General features: G+C 44.1%; 1 protein-coding gene across 1 annotated transcript in view; it reads left to right on the top strand.

Moving 5' to 3' along the window:
* Nucleotides 1–21,206, top strand: part of AGBL1 (AGBL carboxypeptidase 1) — a gene marked incomplete at both ends in the record, with an annotated part of 563,318 nt that overhangs the window by 133,634 nt on the left and 408,478 nt on the right. The window contains one exon of the mRNA XM_081229515.1: nt 1,452–1,489. Within this exon, the coding sequence (XP_081085641.1) occupies nt 1,452–1,489 (38 nt within the window). The remainder of the gene's footprint in view (nt 1–1,451; nt 1,490–21,206) is intronic.

Here is a 21,206-nt window from a genome sequence, read left to right as displayed (position 1 = left end):
AGGCCAGAGATGGGGCTTGAGAGTCTGCATTTCTATTTGGCTCTCAGGAAATATGAAGGTGCAGGTGGGAGACCCATGCTTTGAGTAGCAAGACTCTAAACTTCCCTTTAACCCCTCTCTCTTCCTTCTTCCTCTACGTCACTCTTTTGGCTGGGGACCCTGTTACTTCAGATCCTCCTAACTGACCTGCCTGAAGCCTGTTCTTCCCCACCACCAGTGTATCCCTTATAAAACTATTATCTACCAGAGCCCTACCTCCATGGTGAACTCGCCCAAACAAATGTGCCATGCAAATCGTAAATGCAGAGTTGCCCTAAGACCTGACCTGTGATCTAAGGACCTGGCTAGGTATTTTGCTTGGGACATCCCCATTCTTCCTTTTCCTGCTTCTGTGGTTTCCTTCTTCTCTGCTAACCTCCTCTGATGAACTCAGTATGGCTACTCTGCTTTTCCCCAAAGTACTGATATTCATTTTCTCCCAACCCACGCCAGGCCCTCTGCACTGTGGCTCACAGATTTTCCACAGTGGCTTGGGCTGCCAGCAACACCTTCAACGTGCCCTTTCTTAAATCCACTGTTGCCCCGCTGTTAGGGAACCATTGGCCAAAACTGCGTGCCTTAGCCAGGCATGATGGTAACCACTTGCATGGATTGTCTCCCAGCAAGAGACAACTTTGTCTCCTTGGACATTTATTTCCAAGTGTTAGACAAGAAGCGTTCCCCTTCTCGGGGCCTTGGAAGAGGTCCTCCTTCCTGCAACAGCACTATGTCGTGTTACAAAAGAGCGTAGCTGAGGAAGCTGAAAGTTGATTAGAGGAAATCAAGGTTGGGAAGGAGAAATGATGTAGTCTATCGGTGAAAACTAGCCTAGCCTTCTCTATGACTGCCCTGCAGTTGTTTGGTCTCACAGAGCTGGGGGTCATCCCAGACATGGGTTTGCATCAGTGAGTTTCAGGCCACTGCTTTGCAGGATTCCCTCGTGGGTTATGGGAAGCAGTAAGGTTTCAAGTGCCTACTTTCTGTTTTAGTTTATTTTTATTCATTCCTTTGTTATTATTATTATTATTTTTACTGTCAGCTCTATTGCTCAATAGTAAATAATGTATTGCAAAGAGAATTGTCCGTTATCAACTGGGCAGAGACCAGGGCAAAGAAAGTACCGAGAGAGATTCTGGAGAACAATGGATGTGGGAGGCAAGAGGGGGAGGGGAAGAGACTTTCAGCAGAGAAAGGGACTCTTGAGACCTATTTGCAAGACAAACACTTCACTCAGCGTGATTTCTACATTTGTGCCCCTTTAATGGTCAGCAGTAGAATCAATGGAATGCCTGCTACCTGATGAATATTGGGGCAGTTAGGTGGCAGCAATGAGCTGGCCAGCTATGGGATCCATGGGCTGACAAGAAGACCATTGAACATTGACCTTTCCACTTTTCTTTCTCTTTCCCCAGGGCAGCCACTGAAGTTCTGGCAGCATTGCTGAAATCCAGTAAGTGCCTCTTTTGAAACGTGGTTATTTCTTTCCCCTCTGAGTTCAGTGAAAGATGCTCTTCTGTCTCCATGGCTCATTTTCAACCTGGACGGCAGTAGAACCATTCCTGGATCTTTGGGGTGAGATGGAGGATACGGAAGTTCTAACTCGGGGCTGCAAAGAGAGAGTTAATCTCTCTCTCTGTGGAGGTGCCATTCATAATGCTGCCAAGACAACTGACTCTAACTGGAGTATGTTGTCTACTGCAGACCCGAGGAACTCTCCAGCTCCTTCCAATTGGACCAGCAGCTTTTAAGGACTGTTGGAATAAACTGCAGGTTCCAGTGGGATTGTCCTATGGAAGAAAGGTTTATGACAGTGGGTGGGAAGCATGATTCTTGCCTTTGATTCACAACTCAGCTAGTGACTATATTCTTGGGCAGATGGGGTGTTGGAATCGCTTGGACAGTGTAGATGCTGATAACAAATTTATATTAAAAAATTGGCTCTTTCCTCAGTTACTTGAGTGATTGCAAAAGAATAGCTCTGGGAGTCTGAATAATTTGAGAATTGTTTTTGTTTGTTTGCCTTGTAGCTCTGGTCTAATTACATTGGGAGTCAATTTCATGTGTGCAGTATAGTAGAAGGCACCATGCACTTGGGAGTGAAGAAGTTTCAGCTTAATGTTTTTATTTTTTTCCCCTCCTTACCTCTTCATCTATTTTAATTTGGCATCTTGGAAACCAGCTGCTTCAATTGTGATATTTGTTTCTCTATAGGGAGCCCGAGGCATGTGGATAATAGGTGAACTTTAATAAAACTTACAAATAAATAAATGAAAATCAAAACACCTTCTCCCCCAGCCATGTATCTCTGTCAACTCTAAGTGCAGAGAAAGAGTCACATCACATAGTGCTTCCCTTTGTAGACTGAAAAAATAATTGAAGCTTGAATTCATTCGGTTTGTTGGAACTTGATACAGTACACAAGTCTATCCACAGCTGCCTGACCTGCAGGGAGAGTGAAGGTGGTTAGAGCAGGTTGGGGAATGAAGAGTGAGGGGTTAGGAAGCCCTCGAGATAGGAGGGGGGGAGAAAGTGTTACCTGCGGGTTATGGGGAGAGAACGGTTCATTCTCCATACTGAACTTGACTCAGGTTTGGCATCTGGGTTTTCATTATTTACCTGCTCACTCTGTCTGCTCACCTGATTATAACACCAGGTGTTCGAGGAAGCAAGGTGAGGAATTTCTTGGATTGCAGGAAGTAAAGATGCTGAGAACGGCTGGGTAAGCCAGCCGGCGAGTGCTGTGCCTTAGGAAAGTAGCTTTCTCCTGGATCCTCCCTGCCCAGCTTTGGCAGTAGAGGCCTGATGTTTCATGGGGACAGAGCCCTGCTAGTGTTATCAAATGCAGGGGGTGGGGGTCCCGCTGCTTGCTGCTTACAAAATCAATTACATACTCACAAATGTTGGTAGAAAGGAAAGATGCCTTTAATCAGAATGCTGGCAATCTGGGGAGATGGTAGACTCAGCCTCCCCGCAAAACCACTTCTGAAGATTCGTCCATGATACTTTTAAAGGGAAGGAGGGAAGTAATCTCAGTTAGTCATTGAGATAGGGGGTCAGAATCATCACCATCCCTCACTGTGTGCAGGCTTGTAGACTTCTGGTGATCTTCCTCTAAGATGTTACCTTGTTCATGCAGTTTGGTCACACAGTCCGTTCGGGAGATTACTGACGGGGAAGCTAGGGAAGAGATCTGGTCATCTGTTAATTACTTATTCTTCATTTCTACTTCTTTGATCTATGGAAAGAACCGATGAGTTAGGCAAGGTATTGTGTGATTAAAAGATTTGAAAGATGTACTTGAGCCGGAGATTGTAGAGAATTGGGGTGCAAAATTAGTTAAATGGTGCAAAGGAACTTATTTACAAAAGTGATATAGAGTCACAGATGTAGAAGACAAACTTATGGTTACCAGCAGCGAAAGGGTTGGGGAGGGATAAATTGGGAGATTGGGACTGACATATACACACTACTATATATAAAATAGATAACTAATAAGGACATACTGTATAGCTCAGGGAACTCAATAATCTGTAATGACCTATATGGGAAAAGAATCTAAAAAAGTGTGGATATATGTATATGTATAACTGATTCACTTTGCTGTACACCTGAAACTAACAACATTGTAAATCAACTGTATTCCAATAAAAATACAAAAAAAAAAGTTAGTTACAATCTAGCTTTGCTAAAGTGAGGAGAAAGTGGCTTCCTGCTGAGAGCAGTTTCCTGCAAAGAGCTGTTTACACTAGCTGAGAAAGGCTGACTTATTTTTCTACCCATACACACACACCCCTGAAGCTCAGAGTTGAGTGTCCTGATACACCATGTGTAAAAATCTGAATGTAGTCACATGACAGTTATTAACTATTTCTGTGTAAAACATGATGCACGAGCCCAGGAGAAACCAGTAGCCAGTGCAAATACCGTCTGATTCAGGCTTAGAGCCTTATGTGGGTTTCCAACGTGCTAGTTGTGCTTAGCAAATGGAGTACACTGCACTAGGGGCTCAGTTTTAGAGTTTCTAACTTCTACTCTCCCTCCAGAGCTCAGCTCAGACCTCATTCCCTCTGAAAACACTTTCCCTGGCTACCAAGACCAGGCTGGATGCCCCTCCTCTATGCTCCCATAGGCTCTCCCAACACAACATTGATTATGCTGCATTGAATTTGCTGTTGCCCATCTCTCCCAGCAGATTGCAAACTTTTGAGGGCAAGGGTCATCTTTGCTGATTGTTGTATTACTTGCATCAGCACAATAAAAAGCCTAAAATAAATATTTGTGTACTAAATGTTTAAGTGAATGAATGAGTTATAATATCTACATGTATAAAAAAAGGCAATACCGCCCCCTACTACCCTGTACTACTGAATCCAACGACCCATGCATAGAACCAATGATATTAGTTCTAATCTCTGTTTAACTATACAAATAGACTGTCAGGGAAATGATAGCCTGCCATCCTCCACATATAAAACAAGTTTTATTGTCACATTAGAAGGATGTATAGGCTTATTTGCTAATTCTGCTGAGCTGTCCACATAGACTTTTGTCTGAGTCTCAGGTTCATCCTAACACGAGAGAGCTGGATGAGGACTTCTCTTATGGTCTTTCTACCACTAAATACTCAGCCTTCATGTCTATCAGGGTTTCTCAACCTTAACACCCTTGCATTTTGAACTGGATAATTCTTAGTTGTTGAGGCCTGTCCTGTACATTTTGGAATGTTTAGCAGCATCCCTGGCCTTTTCTCACCAGGTGACATTGCCAGTTATAATGACTAAGATTTGTCTCTAGACACTGCTAATTGTCCCCTGGGATGTGAAAATTGCCTCCTTCTGAGAATCACTGTTGCATATTTGATCACACATTAGCTGAAGCTCATTCAGGGTTTCAGATGATCCCTCCCAAATAATTTTATTGGTATTTCATAGAAATGCTCTTCTTGCATAATTGATCTTAAATTCCCCAGCACTGGTGTCATTCCTGTGGGTTCACATGAAGTAAGAATACGATGGCAGAAAGTCTTTATGAACATGCAGAAGTTACTTGGGAGGGAGGAGGTTCTAGAGATCTAGAGGATCTTAGAACAAGGACAGCAGAAATTTCCATTGCAGGGCTTCCCTGGTGGCGCAGTGGTTGAGAGTCCGCCTGCCAATGCAGGGGACACGGGTTCGTGCCCCGGTCCGGGAAGATCCCACATGCTGTGGAGTGGCTGGGCCTGTGAGCCGTGGCCGCTAAGCCTGCGCGTCCAGAGCCTGTGCTCCTCAACAGGAGAGGCCTGCGAACCGCAAAAAAAAAAAAGAAAGAAAAAAAAAGAAAGTTCCATTGCAAGTGCCAACTCCCATGTGTGGGTAGGATTCTGAGATCATATTTGAGCTCAGCAGGCAAGAGGGCTGTTTTTTCTTTTTTAAGTTTATTTTTTATTGAAGTATAGTTGATGTACAGTATTATACAAGTCACAGGTATACAATATAGTGATTCACAATTTTTAAAGGTTATACTCCATTTATAGTTATTATGAAATATTGGCTATATTCCCTGTGTTGTACAATATATCTTTGTAGATTATTTTATACCTAAAAGTTTGTACCTCTTAATCTCCTACCCCTATACTGCCCCTCCCCACTTCCCTCTCCCTACTGGTAACCACTAATTTGTCCTCTATATCTGTGAGTCTGCTTCTTTGTTTTTATATTCAGTAGTTTGTTATACATATTTTTTAGATTCCACATATAAGTGATAGGATACAGTATTTGTCTTTCTCTTTTTGACTTATTCATTTAGCATAATGCCCTCCAAGTCCATACAAGTTGCTGCAAATGCAAATTTTCATTCTTTTTTATGGCTGCATAGTATTCCATTGTATATGTGTATACCACATCTTCTTCATCCATTCATTTGTTGATGGACACTTAGGTTGCTTCCATATCTTGGCAATCATAAATAATGCTGCTATGAACACTGGGATGCATGTATCTTTTTGAATTAGTGTTTTGTTTTCTTTTTGGATATACACCAGGAGAGTGGAATGGCTGGGTCATATGGTAGTTGTATTTTTAGCTTTTTGAGAAACCTCCAAACTGTTTTCCACAGTAGCTGCACCAGTTCCCACAAACAATGTAGGAAGGTTCAAGGGTGCTGTGTTTAAATAGCAAAGTCTTTCATGGATTTGGGGAGGAGCAGTTGCCATCTTTGTTCTACCAGCCTAACCAAAGTATTGTGTGACATGTAAGGTCTGGGTATGGATGGTACCATTGCACTTAGGCTGGGGTTGCTGTGGGGGGGATGAGTGTCATGGAATTCTCTAGTTGCTTCAGATGCCTTCATGCATAAGTAAGACTTGACATGGAATGTCTGTCAATTTACATCCCAGATGAGTTTGTGTCCACTGAACCTAAATGCAGGAAGTCAGTTCCTGTCTAGAATTCAAACCCTCACCATCTGGCACTGATATCTGGGAATATTTATGTGAACCTTTATCTCCTGAAAGCAAACTCTTTTTAGCTGGTGATTATTCTGGCCTTGATACTTATCAGTATAAAAGTTGGCCATTTTAGTATATCTCTATAATTGCATTACAAAAGGAGAACATTCCCCAGTTAAAATAGAGCCAGAAGGACATATCTACTACCTTGGGGGCAGTAAACATGGGTGGGCTTGTGAATCTTAGGTCAACAAGGCCCTATGACGTAGTGGGTGGTGGGAGGCAACCCTCACCAGTAACGGGGAGAGCAGGGCTGAGGGATCTGGGAGCCTTGGAGCTGCCCACCATAACAGAAAGAAAGGGAAAGAACACCAGGTTGCATAAGAACAATTTTGTTATTTTGTCTCAGCCCTTTCTTCCATCAAGTAGCTATTGCATGAGAAGCCAGTGTAGGAAAGGTAGATGGCGGACAGAGAGAAACGAACCAAAAGAAAGCTCTCATCTCTTTCCTTTTCCGAGGAACAGCATGCAAAATAAAGCCTTGGAAGTCCTAGACCTCTTTTCCAATTATTTCCGAAATTTAGAATCCTAAAAATTAAAGTCATTGCTCATTCAAGGGTCCTTTTTGTATGTATGTGGGCTAGAATGGTCTAATCCAGATTGCATACTTTTATTGTATCAGTTCCCGTCTCTCTACCTACTCATGTGCAAACACTAAATTTTCCTGTATTGAAAGCTTTGCCCTTTTATGCTTTATCCTGCACAAAAACATTTAGCTTTTTATTACCAAAACTTAATAAGGCTTTGATTAATAAATAATGCTTCCATTGCAGGCAGTTTTTTCTCTAATTAATAAAATAAGACATGGTCCTTTGCCCCTGTCCCTTTTTAAAAAAAATTAATTTCTTTATTGAAGTATAGTTGATTTACAATGTGTTAATTTCTGGTGTACAGCAAAGTGACTCAGTTACACACATATATACATTCTTTTATTTATTCCTTCCCATTATCATTTATCCCAAGATATTGAATATAGTTCCCTGTGTAATACGGTAGGACCTTATTGTTTATCCATCCTATATGTAATAATCTGCATCTACTAACCCCAAACTCCCAGTCCATCCCCCCCCCAATGCCCCCTCCTCCTTGGTAACCACAAGTCTGTTCTCTATATCTGTGAGTCTGTTTTTGTTTCATATTTCATTTTATTTTATTTTTAAACCAAGTTATGTCTAGTTTATTTATTTACTTTTAAAATTTTTATTGGACTGTCGTTGATTTACAATGTTGTGTTAGTTTCTGCTGTACAGCAAAGTGAATCAGTTACACGTACACATATATCCATTCTCTTTTAGATTCTTTTCCCATATAGGTCATTACAGAGTATCGAGTCGAGTTCCCTGTGCTATACGGCATTTGTGTCATATTTTAGGTTCCACATATAAGTGATCTCATATGGTATCTGTCTTTCTCTTTCTGACTCATTTCACTTAGTATGATAATCTCTAGGTCCATCCATGTGCCCTTGTCCCTTTTTCTATCTGCATCCACTCTGCCTTTCTCTCTTTCATCTGTGTCTCTACCTGGACTTCTGTGTCTCTTTTTCCTTTTTTTTCCCTCATCTTCTTCTCCTTTCTCATTGGCCTCCCCACCTCTCCCTTTTTCTTTCTGCTCCCTAACACCCTTTTGTGAGCATTAGGTATAAATGCAGTTTGGAGAAGTGGTGGCTTGGCAGTGGTGCTTGGAATGAGCGTGCACCGTGGGATTCTGCCTGATCTGTACTGGCTCCAGGGATGAATCTTCACGTAATGCCTTGGTAGTAACGTTGCTGCCCAGCTTTAAAGGTCACATTCTCGCAACAAGGAAAGACCTGAAACACTTTCTGGTTCAGGCCCTACATCTTAGTAAGAGGATGATGGGTCTACTTCAGACCACTCTCCAACTTCAGCATTAGCATTCAGAGGAGTCTGGGAGTTTGCATAAGTTGGGGCAATGGGGAGGGTGCAGGGAATGGGAAAGTGAGTTAGTAAAGGGAGGGAGACAGAGAAGAAAGAAGGGAGGGAGAGATGCAAGGGAGCTCGTGGGAAGTTTGGCAGGAAGAGGAGGTTCTCTAGTGTCTTCCTCGGTGAGCTCTGCCTGGCTGGCTCATGGGGTCAGCGCAGCCTGTTGCTGGCGGGGGTATAGGAAGGAGGGGACTTCTGGCGCCTAGAGTCCTGATCATGGACAGACACCTCAAGCTCTCAACGGTCCTCTACTATGGCCTGGCAATCAGCAGTGTAGGGACTGGAGGACTTGGTGGCCAGATAGTTGCCCTACAGCAAAATGTCAGAGAAGGGGCCATGTTTGAAAAACCGCAACTGAGGCTTCTGTAGGAATTCTAGGAGCTCTGAGGAGTTCTCAGAATGGCATCAGTGTTTTAGGATGGTTGGCAGTGTGATTCCTTTGAACTTCTGACATAACACCAGTAGCCGTAGGGTGGCACAGACTTCACAGGGCTCACATGTACAATCTGTGTTCCCACGGGGCCTGGAATCTGTCCTCCTGGCTTGCCAGGCTGCCTGGACAAGCCTGGTGCCCCAGGGTTCTGCCCACGGAGTGTCTCCCCTTCAGTTTCCAGAGGAGGGCCATGGAGTCAGACCATCAGAGCTGGAAAAGACCTTCGAGGTTGTTTAGTGCAGTGGTGTTCAAACGTTTTTGTCTTGGAGAACTCAGAGCCCTGTCTGTCCGTTTCCCAATGATTCTCCCCTGAGGTGGCCTCTGAGACACGTTCACAGAAGTATAGGGCCCCCTGAGAACCCGGAAAAGTACTAATCTTTCTGAAAAGTGAAGTGTATTTGACACTGCACGTGTGCACACGGAGACACTCACGGTATGGATTTACGTTCTGGACCTGCTACATCTATACTTGGCTGTTTTGCTACCAGAGCGGTCGTGTGCACCTGTCACATCACATGAGTGTCGTTTCTGTTCAGTGGTTGGAATAATCAAGACCTAGTCTCTCAGTGAGTTGGGTGGCTACAGTACACAGTGTCGTCCAGATCCCGGAAAACGGTTGGTCTTATCCACCCCTCTCCGCATTTTCACACAGGGAGACTGAGGACCAGAGAGAGGGAGTGACCCACCCAGATCGCTGAGACTTAGAAGGTTTCCTGTCCAGCTAACACTGGTTCTTTCTTTTGTCTCAGCACAAATGTCTCTCTCAAGGGTATTGACAACCCCCCATCTCTGCCCAGGGTTAGGTTTCCAATTAAGCCTTTTCACTATATTTATACTAACTATCAATATACTGCCTATAACTAAGAAGTAACTATACTGTAATCAGTGAGTCCTATACTTTTGCATATGTGTTTGTGTGTATGCATTTTTGTGTACGTATGCACGTAGTTTCCCTGCAGGGTCTACCTCCATGGGCACTGGGGTCCCTGTCATAGCGCGCACACCTCACATTGAGCTGTACCCAGAGAACCTCTAACACACTAATGTTAACTAAAGAAGGATTCCAGTTTCGTGACTTAAGCCTCATACATTTGCTTCCAATATGCCTTAATGAAGAGGCCAGCCCAATTCCTGTCCCCAGAAAGAATCAAACTGTGGTGTGATTATAGACCCGACGTCCGTTCTGCCATCATAACTCCTGGAGAAGCAGGCCCTATATTTCTGTGATGATCCAGAATTCTGCGTCAAGTAATATTGCTAGATTTTTGCATTTGTCACACTGGGATGGACTGCTGTGATCGACTTTGTATGAATGCAGACTAGCAAACTACATCCGTCACATGGTGGGATTGAAATGACAATGCACACGTGTACCATTTATCGACTGCTTAGCGTGTCAGCCACTGTATATACCACTGCATGTACATTCCTAGTAAGGGGGTATCATCATCACCATTTCACAGGTGTAGGAACTGAGGCCTGGAGAGGTTGGGCTACAGAGCTTACCTGCTGTAGACCCTGGGACCTGAGCTCTGTGCACACCAAGGAGAGATGAACAAGGGTAGGTTTATTTAGCCCAAAGAAGATAAGATCAAAATCTGAAAGGAAGCTAAATGAATACTTTCTAAGTATTAGAAGGATTTGTGTGTGTGTGTGTGTGTGTGTGGTGGGAGCATCTGTCATTTAGTTTAGGAAAGAGCATCACACGGTCCATCCCATACAAGCATCTGAAGGGGACCCAGTGAGAGGTGCCAACACACCAACATGGCTGTGCAAAGGGCCAGAGTCTCTGCTGTGAGGCTGAGCATCAGGCGAGGCTGATGAATGACGGGGTGAGTGAGAGGAGAAGGGAACAGGGCCGGGAAGGATTACAGCTGCTAGTTCCCTTTCCCTGCTGGCTTTGTCAGGCCCCCGAGTTGGGGGTGGGTGCTGATCGTCCCTGGCCACAGACCGCAGCTCATGTACTTCCTCTTCCTGCCATGTGGTGGTGCTGTTCTTCTAGTTATCTTGGCCGCGCTAGTCCAATATTTATTTTCGGTGAGTAATTTGTTTATCAGGAGGTTATTTTAATCTAATTTTGGCCATATTTGCTATTCCACACTATCTGTGCTTCCCAGCGTTAGCAGCTTGCATGTCTTGAAGGAAATTAGCTGAAGATGGTCCCGGAGGCATTCGCTCAGCCATTATTTAAGGGAGCTGGGAGGAGGCAGGGTGAGCGGAGCCCAAGCCCGGTGTTGGAAAAGTTGCTGGAGTTTGTTGCACTCCCAGTGAGGTTAGCGGGGTTGAGAGGGACTTACCGAGGGTAGGGAGCATCTCGCATCTCGCGCAGCTTTTTTGAGGGCTGCCTCTGGTAGAGAGCAGAGAATCCTGCAGTTACTTTTCCCCATCTCCCCTGAACCCTTGTGATAACCTGTTACCTTCTTCACCTTTGCTGCCAAGGCCAAAGGCACGACTTAAGGAAGATGCCCATCTGCCTTCCCATGGTTCACAGGCATCCCACATCCCATTTGATAATATGTTTCATGAACTGTTCTCTGCGATCCCTCAAGGAAGAGGGCAGGAAGGTGGGGCGTGATAAGAGAATTATTGTTTATGAGAGTACCTTCAGGGAATAATGATCATAACTATTAATTACAGAGCAGTGGCACTTGCCAGGCACGTTATATTCCCATTTTACATACAAGGAAGTTGTAGTTAGGAGAGGTTAATCATTTTTTCCCCAAGATCCCATGAATGGTAAGTGGAGAGCTGAAATTCAAACTCCGTTGTGACTGTCTTCAAAGCAGAAAATCTTCCTATTTCAAGGATGAGTCTCACCTTCCACATGGAGTCAGGAAACCTGGACTTGGCTGATGGGCATGGGACCTGAAATTAGTTCTTTGTCATTGTACTTGACTTCAGTTTGGTTTTCCAAAAATGGGAGGGCTGTACAAGTTGAGTGGTTTGAGGGTGCTTTAGTAGAAGAAACTTTTTTTTTTTTTAAAGAAATCCTCTGAGGAGATGACACATCTAAAGCAGATAAAACGGGAGCAGAAGTGGGAGATCCCAGTGAATCACAGCCTGGCCTTTCCCTTTTCACCTCTTCTTTCCCTGGCTCGTGATTGATGCTGAGAAACTTCCATGGACGTTCCTCAGGGCTCGAAAGAATCAAGTTTGAAAACCTCTGAAATAAATATTCTCATGGGACACTTTCAGAGCTCAGTAAATTGTCAGAGATTATAATTTAAAGACGGGCTGATGCATCCTTTAGGAGGTTTGGAACACGTGCTCGTTTTTACTGTGTGGTGGTCCTAAGGAAGAGCTAGTCAAGTTTGACTCAGAGAGAGATGTAAAATTGTTATCTTCATCCTTGAGCCTTAGTCAAGTAACTTTTGAGTCTCTTGGGATTAAGACGCTGAATTAAACAGGACCTAATTAAATGAGAAGGGTCAGCTTCCGGTGGAAATGACAACGGTTGTTAGTATAGGCAAGATGGTGAACTACCTTCCCAAGATGGCCAGGATGTTCCCAGGCACCCACACGGGGTCTAACAGAACTGTGGATGGCGGTGGTGTGTTTTCCTTGCCTGACATAAACTGTTGTCTGCAAAAAACACTGTTGTAATAAGGTTGCAGCCAATCCTGGTTCTCACAACTAAGCAGGCTGCTGTGTTTCAACCAGACTATCCTGTTTTCTGGCACTAAAGACCTGGTTCTATCTCTAGGGCTTTCCCTCTGGCCTGATTATCTATCTGCCTGTAGGTTTGGGCCATGATGTTGCTTTGACAACAGTGTGAATGTGTTCAAGGAAGCTCAGGCTCGTGTGTGAAGGTCGTGTGTGTTTGCTAAAAGCTCAAACCTCTTACTCTAGAAGGTTGATCCACACACACACACGTACTTTGTTTTCATTCTGGGGAACCAGGGGTTAACATCCAGGATTGCTGAGCTCTAAATGTTGTGGATTTCAGAATTTGTGTCACCCTGGCATAATGAATGACTGGCTGTGGATTGACAAAGATAAGGTATCACAAAGATTGAAAGAGATAGACAAAAAGATAAACATCTCAGAGCTCTGAAAGTGCCCAGTAGCTTCCTCATCCCATTCAGGATCGACTGTAAAATTATTTGTTTATGTCAGGATGTAAGTCAGATGCTTCCAACAGACTTCTAATAATAGCAGTTTGCAGAGCACTTTTTCATCTATTATCTCAGTTAATGCTCACCGTAGTCCTGCAAGACAGGTAAATATTTAACTCTTCTAGAGCAGCAGTTCTCAGCGTGAGTGATTTTGTCCCAAGGGAACATTTAACAAGGTCTGGAGACATTTTTCATTGCTACATCTGCAGGGGGTGTGGGCGGTCCTGGCATCATGTGGGTAGAGGGCAGGATGCTGCTAAATATCCTACAATGCACAGGGCAGCTGCCCCCGACCCTACGACATAATATTCGGCCTCAGATGTCCATAGTTCCAGGCTGGGAAACTGTTCTATACAAAACATTGAGGTTCAGAGAGGTTGGCTGACTTGCCCAAGATTGCATGATGTGTACTTGGCACAGTGGGACTGAAATCCCACTTCATTTCACTACCAGAGGGTTTCAAATCTTTTATTTTTATTTTAAAGAAATAAATTGTAGGCATTAAACTTGAAATGAAAACCTTGGCAGAGCCATTGCATGTAAACAGCTGATGGTGGAGCTGTTCTGGTGGCAGCAGGGGTCAGAGACCCTGCTCAGCCTCTTCCTCAGCCCCTCCCCTAATCCCAGGGACACCCAGGCTGCCTGGCAACTGCTACGCCCATACAAGGAGACCCAGAGAACATTAGGCCCCTGTTGGCATCCACAGATCTTCTGGATTTCCCTGAGCTGTTCCATTTTTCTGAGTAGAGGATGACAGCATCTGAGTGTGTGTTTTAGTGAGATGTGTTGGGCAGTGGAGGGGAGGCATGCGGGTCAAGTAGGAGGCTGCTGCGGGCACATTCCAGGCGGTAGGGAAGGGGCACTCGGAGGACCACGGGGGATAGGAGTGGAGTTCAAACAAGGAAGCGCAAGGCTCACGCTTGCTTCGGGACTTTTCAGTGCTGTGCTACCGTATGACATCAGGCCAAAGGACAGCGGGCCAGGAGCACAGAGGCTGAGCTCTTTACCTTGCTCTGCGCATGCTCAAGGCCTGGAAGCATAATGCAGTGTGAACCAATGTGCACGTGATGTTTGCACGTGCAGATTTGTTTTCCTGTAGTCCACACTGCTTGTCTGTACTCTGGCCAGAAGCAGGCAACGCCGCTGACGGACAGGTGTCTCCCTCATCCATTGACAGAGAAAGGCAGGCGGGGAAGTGCTCTGTTTTTCTTCTTCCAGGTATAAATCCTGGCTTTCTTCTTTAAGTGTTGCCTTCTGATGAGTAAACAGTGGAAATGGCAAAATGAAACTAGGAGGAAGGTTATCTACAATAACCCAGAAGGGACTGGGGCTCATCTTAGGGCTTAGCAGGTGCTTCTTTCCCTACGAAGAATCTAGACTCAAAAGAAAACTCTGGATGGATAGGAAAACTCCTGGGAAATTTTAGGTCCAGGCAAAGATGATCATTCCTAAGGGCTTTCTTGCAGAGATGTCAAAAACAAATAACAAAAAGGAGAGTGAGAAAATCTGACCGACATATCTGCCCCCCCCACTTGATTTTGCACAACCCGCTGTGATGAATGTCAAAGCGGTGGGGGTCCCGCATTCTGATCTCTGCCCTACTGCTCTCCCCTCACTTTCTTCACCTGGCTTTAGCTTCCAGACTTTTTGTTATTTGCACTCACCAAATTTGGGCTTTTCTACTTGCTCCGCTCTCCAGATTTCTAGAATTTTCTGTCCCCGGATCTCTGCAGCCTGATTCTTCCCTACATTCCGGTTTCAGTGCTAATGCCCCCTCCTCAAAGAGTTGCCCAAGCCACCCAGTCTAAAGTAGCAGCCCCACCAGTCCCTCTAGAATCATTATTTGATTTTCACTGTAGCACTCGTCATTGTCTGAAGTTACCTAATTTGTGTGTGTGTGTGTGTGCACCTATTTGGATCTGAGAGTCTCCCCAGCTCCCCCATGGGAATGCAAGCCCCTAAGAGTAGAGACTTTGTGCATCTCATTTCCTGCTCTAATATCCCCAGTGCCTACAATACTGCCTGGCACATACTAGCACGTAGTAGTTGTTAAGCGTGTTTGTTGAATGAGTGAATGGTGGTTCCTGGAGTTTAGGGGGTATGAGTATGGTTTTAGCTGATAATTCACCACATACCTAGACACAGCAAAATCTGGCTTTCAGGGAAAACTGTCTCTGCTTATTCCCATATGCTGAGCAAACCTCTCAAGCGATCATTTCTTGCTGGGAACAAGCTCCTTTTAGAGAATTTTCAAACTAAATATTGAAAAATTAATCCTACTTCCTCAAATCTAGGATGTCATTGACTATAAGATGCTCCAATTTTTATGTGCCATGAAGAGCGAAAAAATGCTGCCAGTTGTCATTGAAACATCATCATTGGTAAGAAGCATCTTAATTCTGGAAATGCTAAAATGTGAAAAAATATATGCCTTAGAATTGATAAAGTACAAGGTGAGGTTGATTCATCATATGGGATGCAGGGAAGTGGCAGGGGGTTCTGGTCTGGAGTATGTCCCTATTTGTTAGTGGTCCCTTCCCCTGTAGCACTGCAGCCTAATACCTGGGACATGGTACTCTCCAAGGACCAGAGGAAGAGCTGGGTGTGTAGAGGAAGAGGCAGATATGGCTTCTGAGGCTTTCTCAAGAGTGGAGAAACTTCTATGGCTTGGGAATGTATCTGTGGAAAGGTATTAGAAGCAGTTGGTGATTCAAAAAAACCCAACCAGCAGTAGGCGAGTCTAGATTTAAAACAATGCTGCGAAGGATGGTTTCTCAGCCTTCTTAGCCACTCTTTCTGAAGCTTAGGAAAAGCATCTTTCATTTCCAAAAGGCAGTCAATGGGAAAACAAGATTTGCTTGAAACCCAAATTTCCTTTAGAGCCAAGTTTACTGAAAAGTATCTATTTTACAAAGAGAAAAAAATACCTGCAAGCTAATTCCATATCATTATTCTTATTTGAGCTAATGATAATGGAGTGTAATTTCCATTACTGCTGACGTTAAGATTAGTTATGTTTCGGTACATACAGCGCGGCTTCTCCTTTGTGAGGAGTGTTGAAGCAGCTGCCGGGGAGGCTGAGAGCGACTCCGCCTCAGCAGCCCTGCACCCACGTACTGGGCCTGACTTCCCGGCTGGCCTCAGGGGTCCCTGCCGGGCGTCAGGAGAGGTCCTGAACATCTCCTCCAGGGAGCCGAGGCACCATCGGCTGTTAATTTGGCTCTTTATTTATTTGTTTTTAAATTAATTAATTAATTTATTTATTTTTGGCTGCGTTGGGTCTTCGTTTCTGTGCGAGGGCTTTCTCTAGTTGCGGCAAGTGGGGGCCACTCTTCATCGCGGTGCGTGGGCCTCTCACTATCACGGCCTCTCTTGTTGCGGAGCACAGGCTCCAGACGCGCAGGCTCAGTAGTTGTGGCGCACGGGCTTAGTTGCTCTGCGGCATGTGGGATCTTCCCAGACCAGGGCTTGAACCCGTGTCCCCTGCATTGGCAGGCGGATTCTAAACCACTGCGCCACCAGGGAAGCCCTTGACTCTTTAAACCTTCTTGAGTCTCCTATTAAAAATCAACTTTCGCCACAATTTAGGGGCCTGGGAGGGAGCAGAGAAGACGGAGGAGGGCGACGGAGGGCGACTGGCCGGAGGGACGGTGCCAGGTTCCACTTGGCTGAAAGCCACGCCCCTCAAGCACCTCAGTTGTGCCGCGGACTTCATCTCCTTCAGCCTTTCGGAAACCCTCCTCAAGAAGCTGGTTCTCCTGGTAACCGTTAAAGGTCTTTATCTGAATGCAAAACAGTGTAATCTGTACAAACCGGCACTGGGGATAATGATGTGGGATGTCAGCTTTGGAGGCAGATGGGGGATTCCATTTGAATTCTCCACGTGCCATTTATAAGCTCTCAGGACTTGAATAAATTATTTAACTTCTCTCAGCCTCTGTGTCTTCATTTGTAAGAGGAGGCAAATAATGCTTATCTTCAAGCATTTCCATGAGATAAATGAGATGATCATGTAAAATGATTAGCCCAATGCTGAGCACATAGGAAACATTCAGTAAATAAATACTCAGTAATTGTAACTGGTGTTACAGTGGCAAAACAGGCAGCTTACTGTTCATGTAATATGATTTAGAAGTCTTGGTAAAAGCCTGCTTTGTCCAGAAACATCTTCTAAATTGAATCCCTGAAAAGAGCACTGTTGCAGAGGCCAGTGGATTGTTTGCTGTAGTTTAGGTCACCATTATCTTGGGTTGTAGTAATGTCTCCAAAGGGAGATTTCTAGGGTGGGATATTATACAGTGCGAGTGCTGTGGCTCCAGGTGGGTATTTGCATGTGGAGTCCTGATGAAGATCAGGCAGTGTTTGTGATATAATTGCTCAGTTGGGGGATCCAGTGAGGAGAGGGTTTGGAGGCAAGCCTTGGGGAGGGGTGTTTGATAAGCCCCACTGAGTGGTCTTCTCTTATGAGAAGGGGGCCACAGTCCTGAAAAAGGGCTAGCTGAATTGTCAGTAGTTCATATGAATGAATTCTCATGAAGTTCCTGAAACAGAAGGAAACAAATCTGTTTAATAAAACTATTTAATCTTCCTGGGCAAGAATTTCTTCAGATAGTAATGGCCCACTATGCTATGTGGCTGAAGATGATTTCTGTCCTTAAGAATGATGAGAGCCTCGAATCCTTGTATTTATTCTTACTCGTGTATGTGCTTATCAAAAGCAAGGGTGAGTTATTAAACACTTAACCGTTATCAATCAAGGGGATCTTAGAGCACTACCCAGTCTTCTAAAACAGCTTTAGTGTAATGGGACCCAACTCGGGTAAAGTTGGTCAGAGAGGGGAACTGAAAAGTTCTACATTATGGACATCGTCTCTAAGGGCTCCTGGGATAACGTGGGGGAATGGTCCTGGTATATATGTTTGGGGTGTCTAAGGACAGATAGGCAGCTGTGTAAGGTGTGTGGGCATTTGGGGTGAGAAGTCGATTCCATTACATGGGGATTGAAGGACTGTGGTTATAAATTTTACTTATTTTGAAACTTTTCCTTGGGCTATTCTCACTAGTGAAGTGAATTTGAAGTTTGAATGTCATCCTTATGGGGAAGGGATTATCATTTATTGAGCACATACTTGATGCCAGCTGCTACACTATGCAATCATTCCTTATAATGGACTTGTAAGGGTGATGCTTTAGTTATCTCTCTTTGATCTTGCTTTAATATTTGCAGATGATGGAAATGTAGTCCAGGATGGCTTAGTAACTTAAACAAGGTTACACAACTGATAAATGATAGAGCCAGAATGCAGATCAGCAACTATGTGATCCTAGTGCTCCTATTCTTGTGTGAGGCTGTCCAAAGGAATCTGTTCATGTCCTGAGCATTTGGCAGTTTGTTGTCCAAAATTACAGAGGGGGAGTTGGAATAGTAAATAGATGATGCTTATCATGTTGATGATGACAATTATAGGCAACAGGTATTGAGTGCTTATTATGTTCCAGGCATCGAGCTGTCTACTTTATATATATTATCTCATTTAATTTTCTCAACAGTTCCACAAGGAAGAGACTGTTATCAGTTTTGTTTGTTTGTTTGTTTGTTTTTTAGATAAAGACTTAGTGACAAGAGCTGTGAAGTAACATGCTTAAGGTCACACAGCTAGAAAGCAGTGGAGGTCACAGCCATGTGCAAGGACTCCAGAAAGAAAGCTGACAGCTGAAGGCTCTGCCCAGCAAGGCAGTGAAGGGTACACAAGGATAGTAAAGATGAGTTTGGAGGTCTGCACTAATTTGTATGTCTCATTCCTAGAGCTGTGGTTGTGAAAGCATCCAGCTCATTCCTCTGCTGCAGGTTCCCACTTTTCCTCCACTTTAAGCTATCTCTTTACTCTAAAAGGGGTGATGAAATTCTCAGATATGGGAAACAAAGAGCAGTCATGGAAATTTCCTCTGGTTTTGCCCAATAAAAGTGGCAGAGCGTTGGGTTGCTTGCAGGTATTATAATCTGGGTCACCAAGCACTTCTCCACCAACCTGTCATGGGGCTGGAAATTCCTCATGAGAAATCCAATCTTTGAGTCTTGAAGGTGTCTGGGCTTTCCTGTTAAAAGACAAACACCTTTATAGAGATGATCATGCTGTCAAATACCTTCAGGGGCAAGGTAGGTAATTCACTTTCGAAAGGGATGGGGTAAGGTGAATTGGTTGCTATGGCAACCCGGGGACTTCTTGCCCTGCCCACAGGCATTTACAACATGGCATGGCCTATAGACTACGGACTTCCTGTCAAAGGGTAACCTGTCTTTTTTCTACTTGATTGTCAAAGTTCATTGCAGAGGATGAGGAGAATAAAAACTACAGAAAAGTCTAAGTCTAGTCTAAAAAAACTCAAAGCAAATAGAATCATCAATCTTTTCCTCCCTCATAAGTACTATTGATATCTTGGCATATTCCCTTCCTTTTTTTATTCTTTCTTCCTGAATGTAAAAATCTGCTGCATCAGTGGGGTCTGCACTAAAGAAAACATTCGAACCTCTGTGAAGAAATACGTGGGGTAAAAATAAGGAGAGCGCGAGGTCACATTTTAGACCGAGAATTAGCTACAAATAAGACTTCAGGAGGATAAAATCTGGAAAGGTAGGTAGAAAGAGTAGAACTTAAGAGGATAAATTGGAGGTGAGTACAAGGATGCAGATTTGCCACCGGAAAACTGGCCAGATAAGAACTTCAGCAGGAGGCTGCCAGGGAGGGGCTGATGGAGACAAGGGGGCATGGAGAGCGCCTTTGGATGGGGAAGGGGGTGGAGGTGAGCTGTTAAATTAAAGGTCCTCAGAAGTCCTCTCTGTCCATTCCACCCCATCCTCCAACCAGTTTAACATAAACCAATCTGTTTCGGAAATTTAAAAAAAAAAATTAAGGAACAGGAACTCTTTTTCCAAGGAAATCTTAGGAAGAAGCCGTTTACATAAACAGACTAAAGTACAGCTGGTCTGGGGATCTTCTCTGGCCTCCCAACCCTGAGCTCACCCAAAGGAATGTATGAAACCCCACATCTTCTCCTTCCTATTTGGCCTCCCTGGGAGAAGCACTGTCCTCCCCTCAAATCTTCTCAAACTTCTGCAAGTTGCAGATCCCAGTGACCCTCATTTCATTCTTCAGCTCCCCTCTACATTTGTTCAGCTTGATGGATCTCTTGTCGGGTTTCAGGTGCATATTGACTTTTGCAAAACTCCCAAGCCGTTCACGGAGAAAGATTGACTGATTTAGGGTAGGGGTTGGGGGAGGAGGTGTAGCTATTTTCTATGTTAGTAAACACGACAGGTTGTTGAAGATTAACAGGAAATCGTGAATAAAATCATTGGGATCTGATAAGGGATTTTTCTCTCAGACAATTAAAGACTTTTTTCTCGTTATCTCCCTCCCCCTCCCCCTCCCCCAGAAGTGGGAGATGAACGTCATGAGGATAACACAGTATTAGTCTTATACCCTTAACATAGATAAAAGACAAAAGTTCTTAACCTCCCACTGCCCACGCGGCCTCCATGCACTTTTTTTGCCATTCTGTCTTCTTTTCAGCAGGTGATAGTTTCCTTTAATACTTCCTACCTAATCCTCAATTTTCTTTTAAACATCAGATATTGGATAGGCTGGAACCTCATTTAGGCGGTAAAGAAGTCCAGTGCTTTGTGGCTGGGACCATCCGAGGAGAGAAATATTTTTGATACAAAAGAATAATTCATTAAAGGAGGTAATGAAGGTGATTTAAACCTTCCACAAACACATCATGGAGTGAATAAAGCTCATGGCTCTCAATTTAGGGTCATGGCTGAATGAAATGTTGTAAAAAGTGAAAAAAAATATAAAACCAACTGCACAAATGGGTCAGAAATCTCAGTGGGGCTCAGTCAAGCCTGGCAATTTAGAATTTGACAAACAAGTAGAAGAAAAGGAGAATTCCATTAATATTATGAGAAAACCCTTCTGGAATAAAGCACTGAATTTTCATGTTATCGTTTCACTCATGTGCACTTATATGGTCTTAGGAAAAAATCTGACTTGGAGCTGAAATTTTGCTTATCCAGTTACAGTTCAGGGGATCTCTCTCTCACATGCTCAGCCAGAAACATAGATTGTCTCATAAACCAGCATGAACGGTATGGATAATGGAGAAATGCAGTCGTGAGAGGGCAGAGCTGC

This window comes from Mesoplodon bidens, assembly GCF_964165515.1.
Source record: "Mesoplodon bidens genome assembly, chromosome: 3".
NCBI lineage: Eukaryota > Metazoa > Chordata > Mammalia > Artiodactyla > Ziphiidae > Mesoplodon > Mesoplodon bidens.
This window is presented reverse-complemented; position numbering and strand designations above follow the sequence as displayed.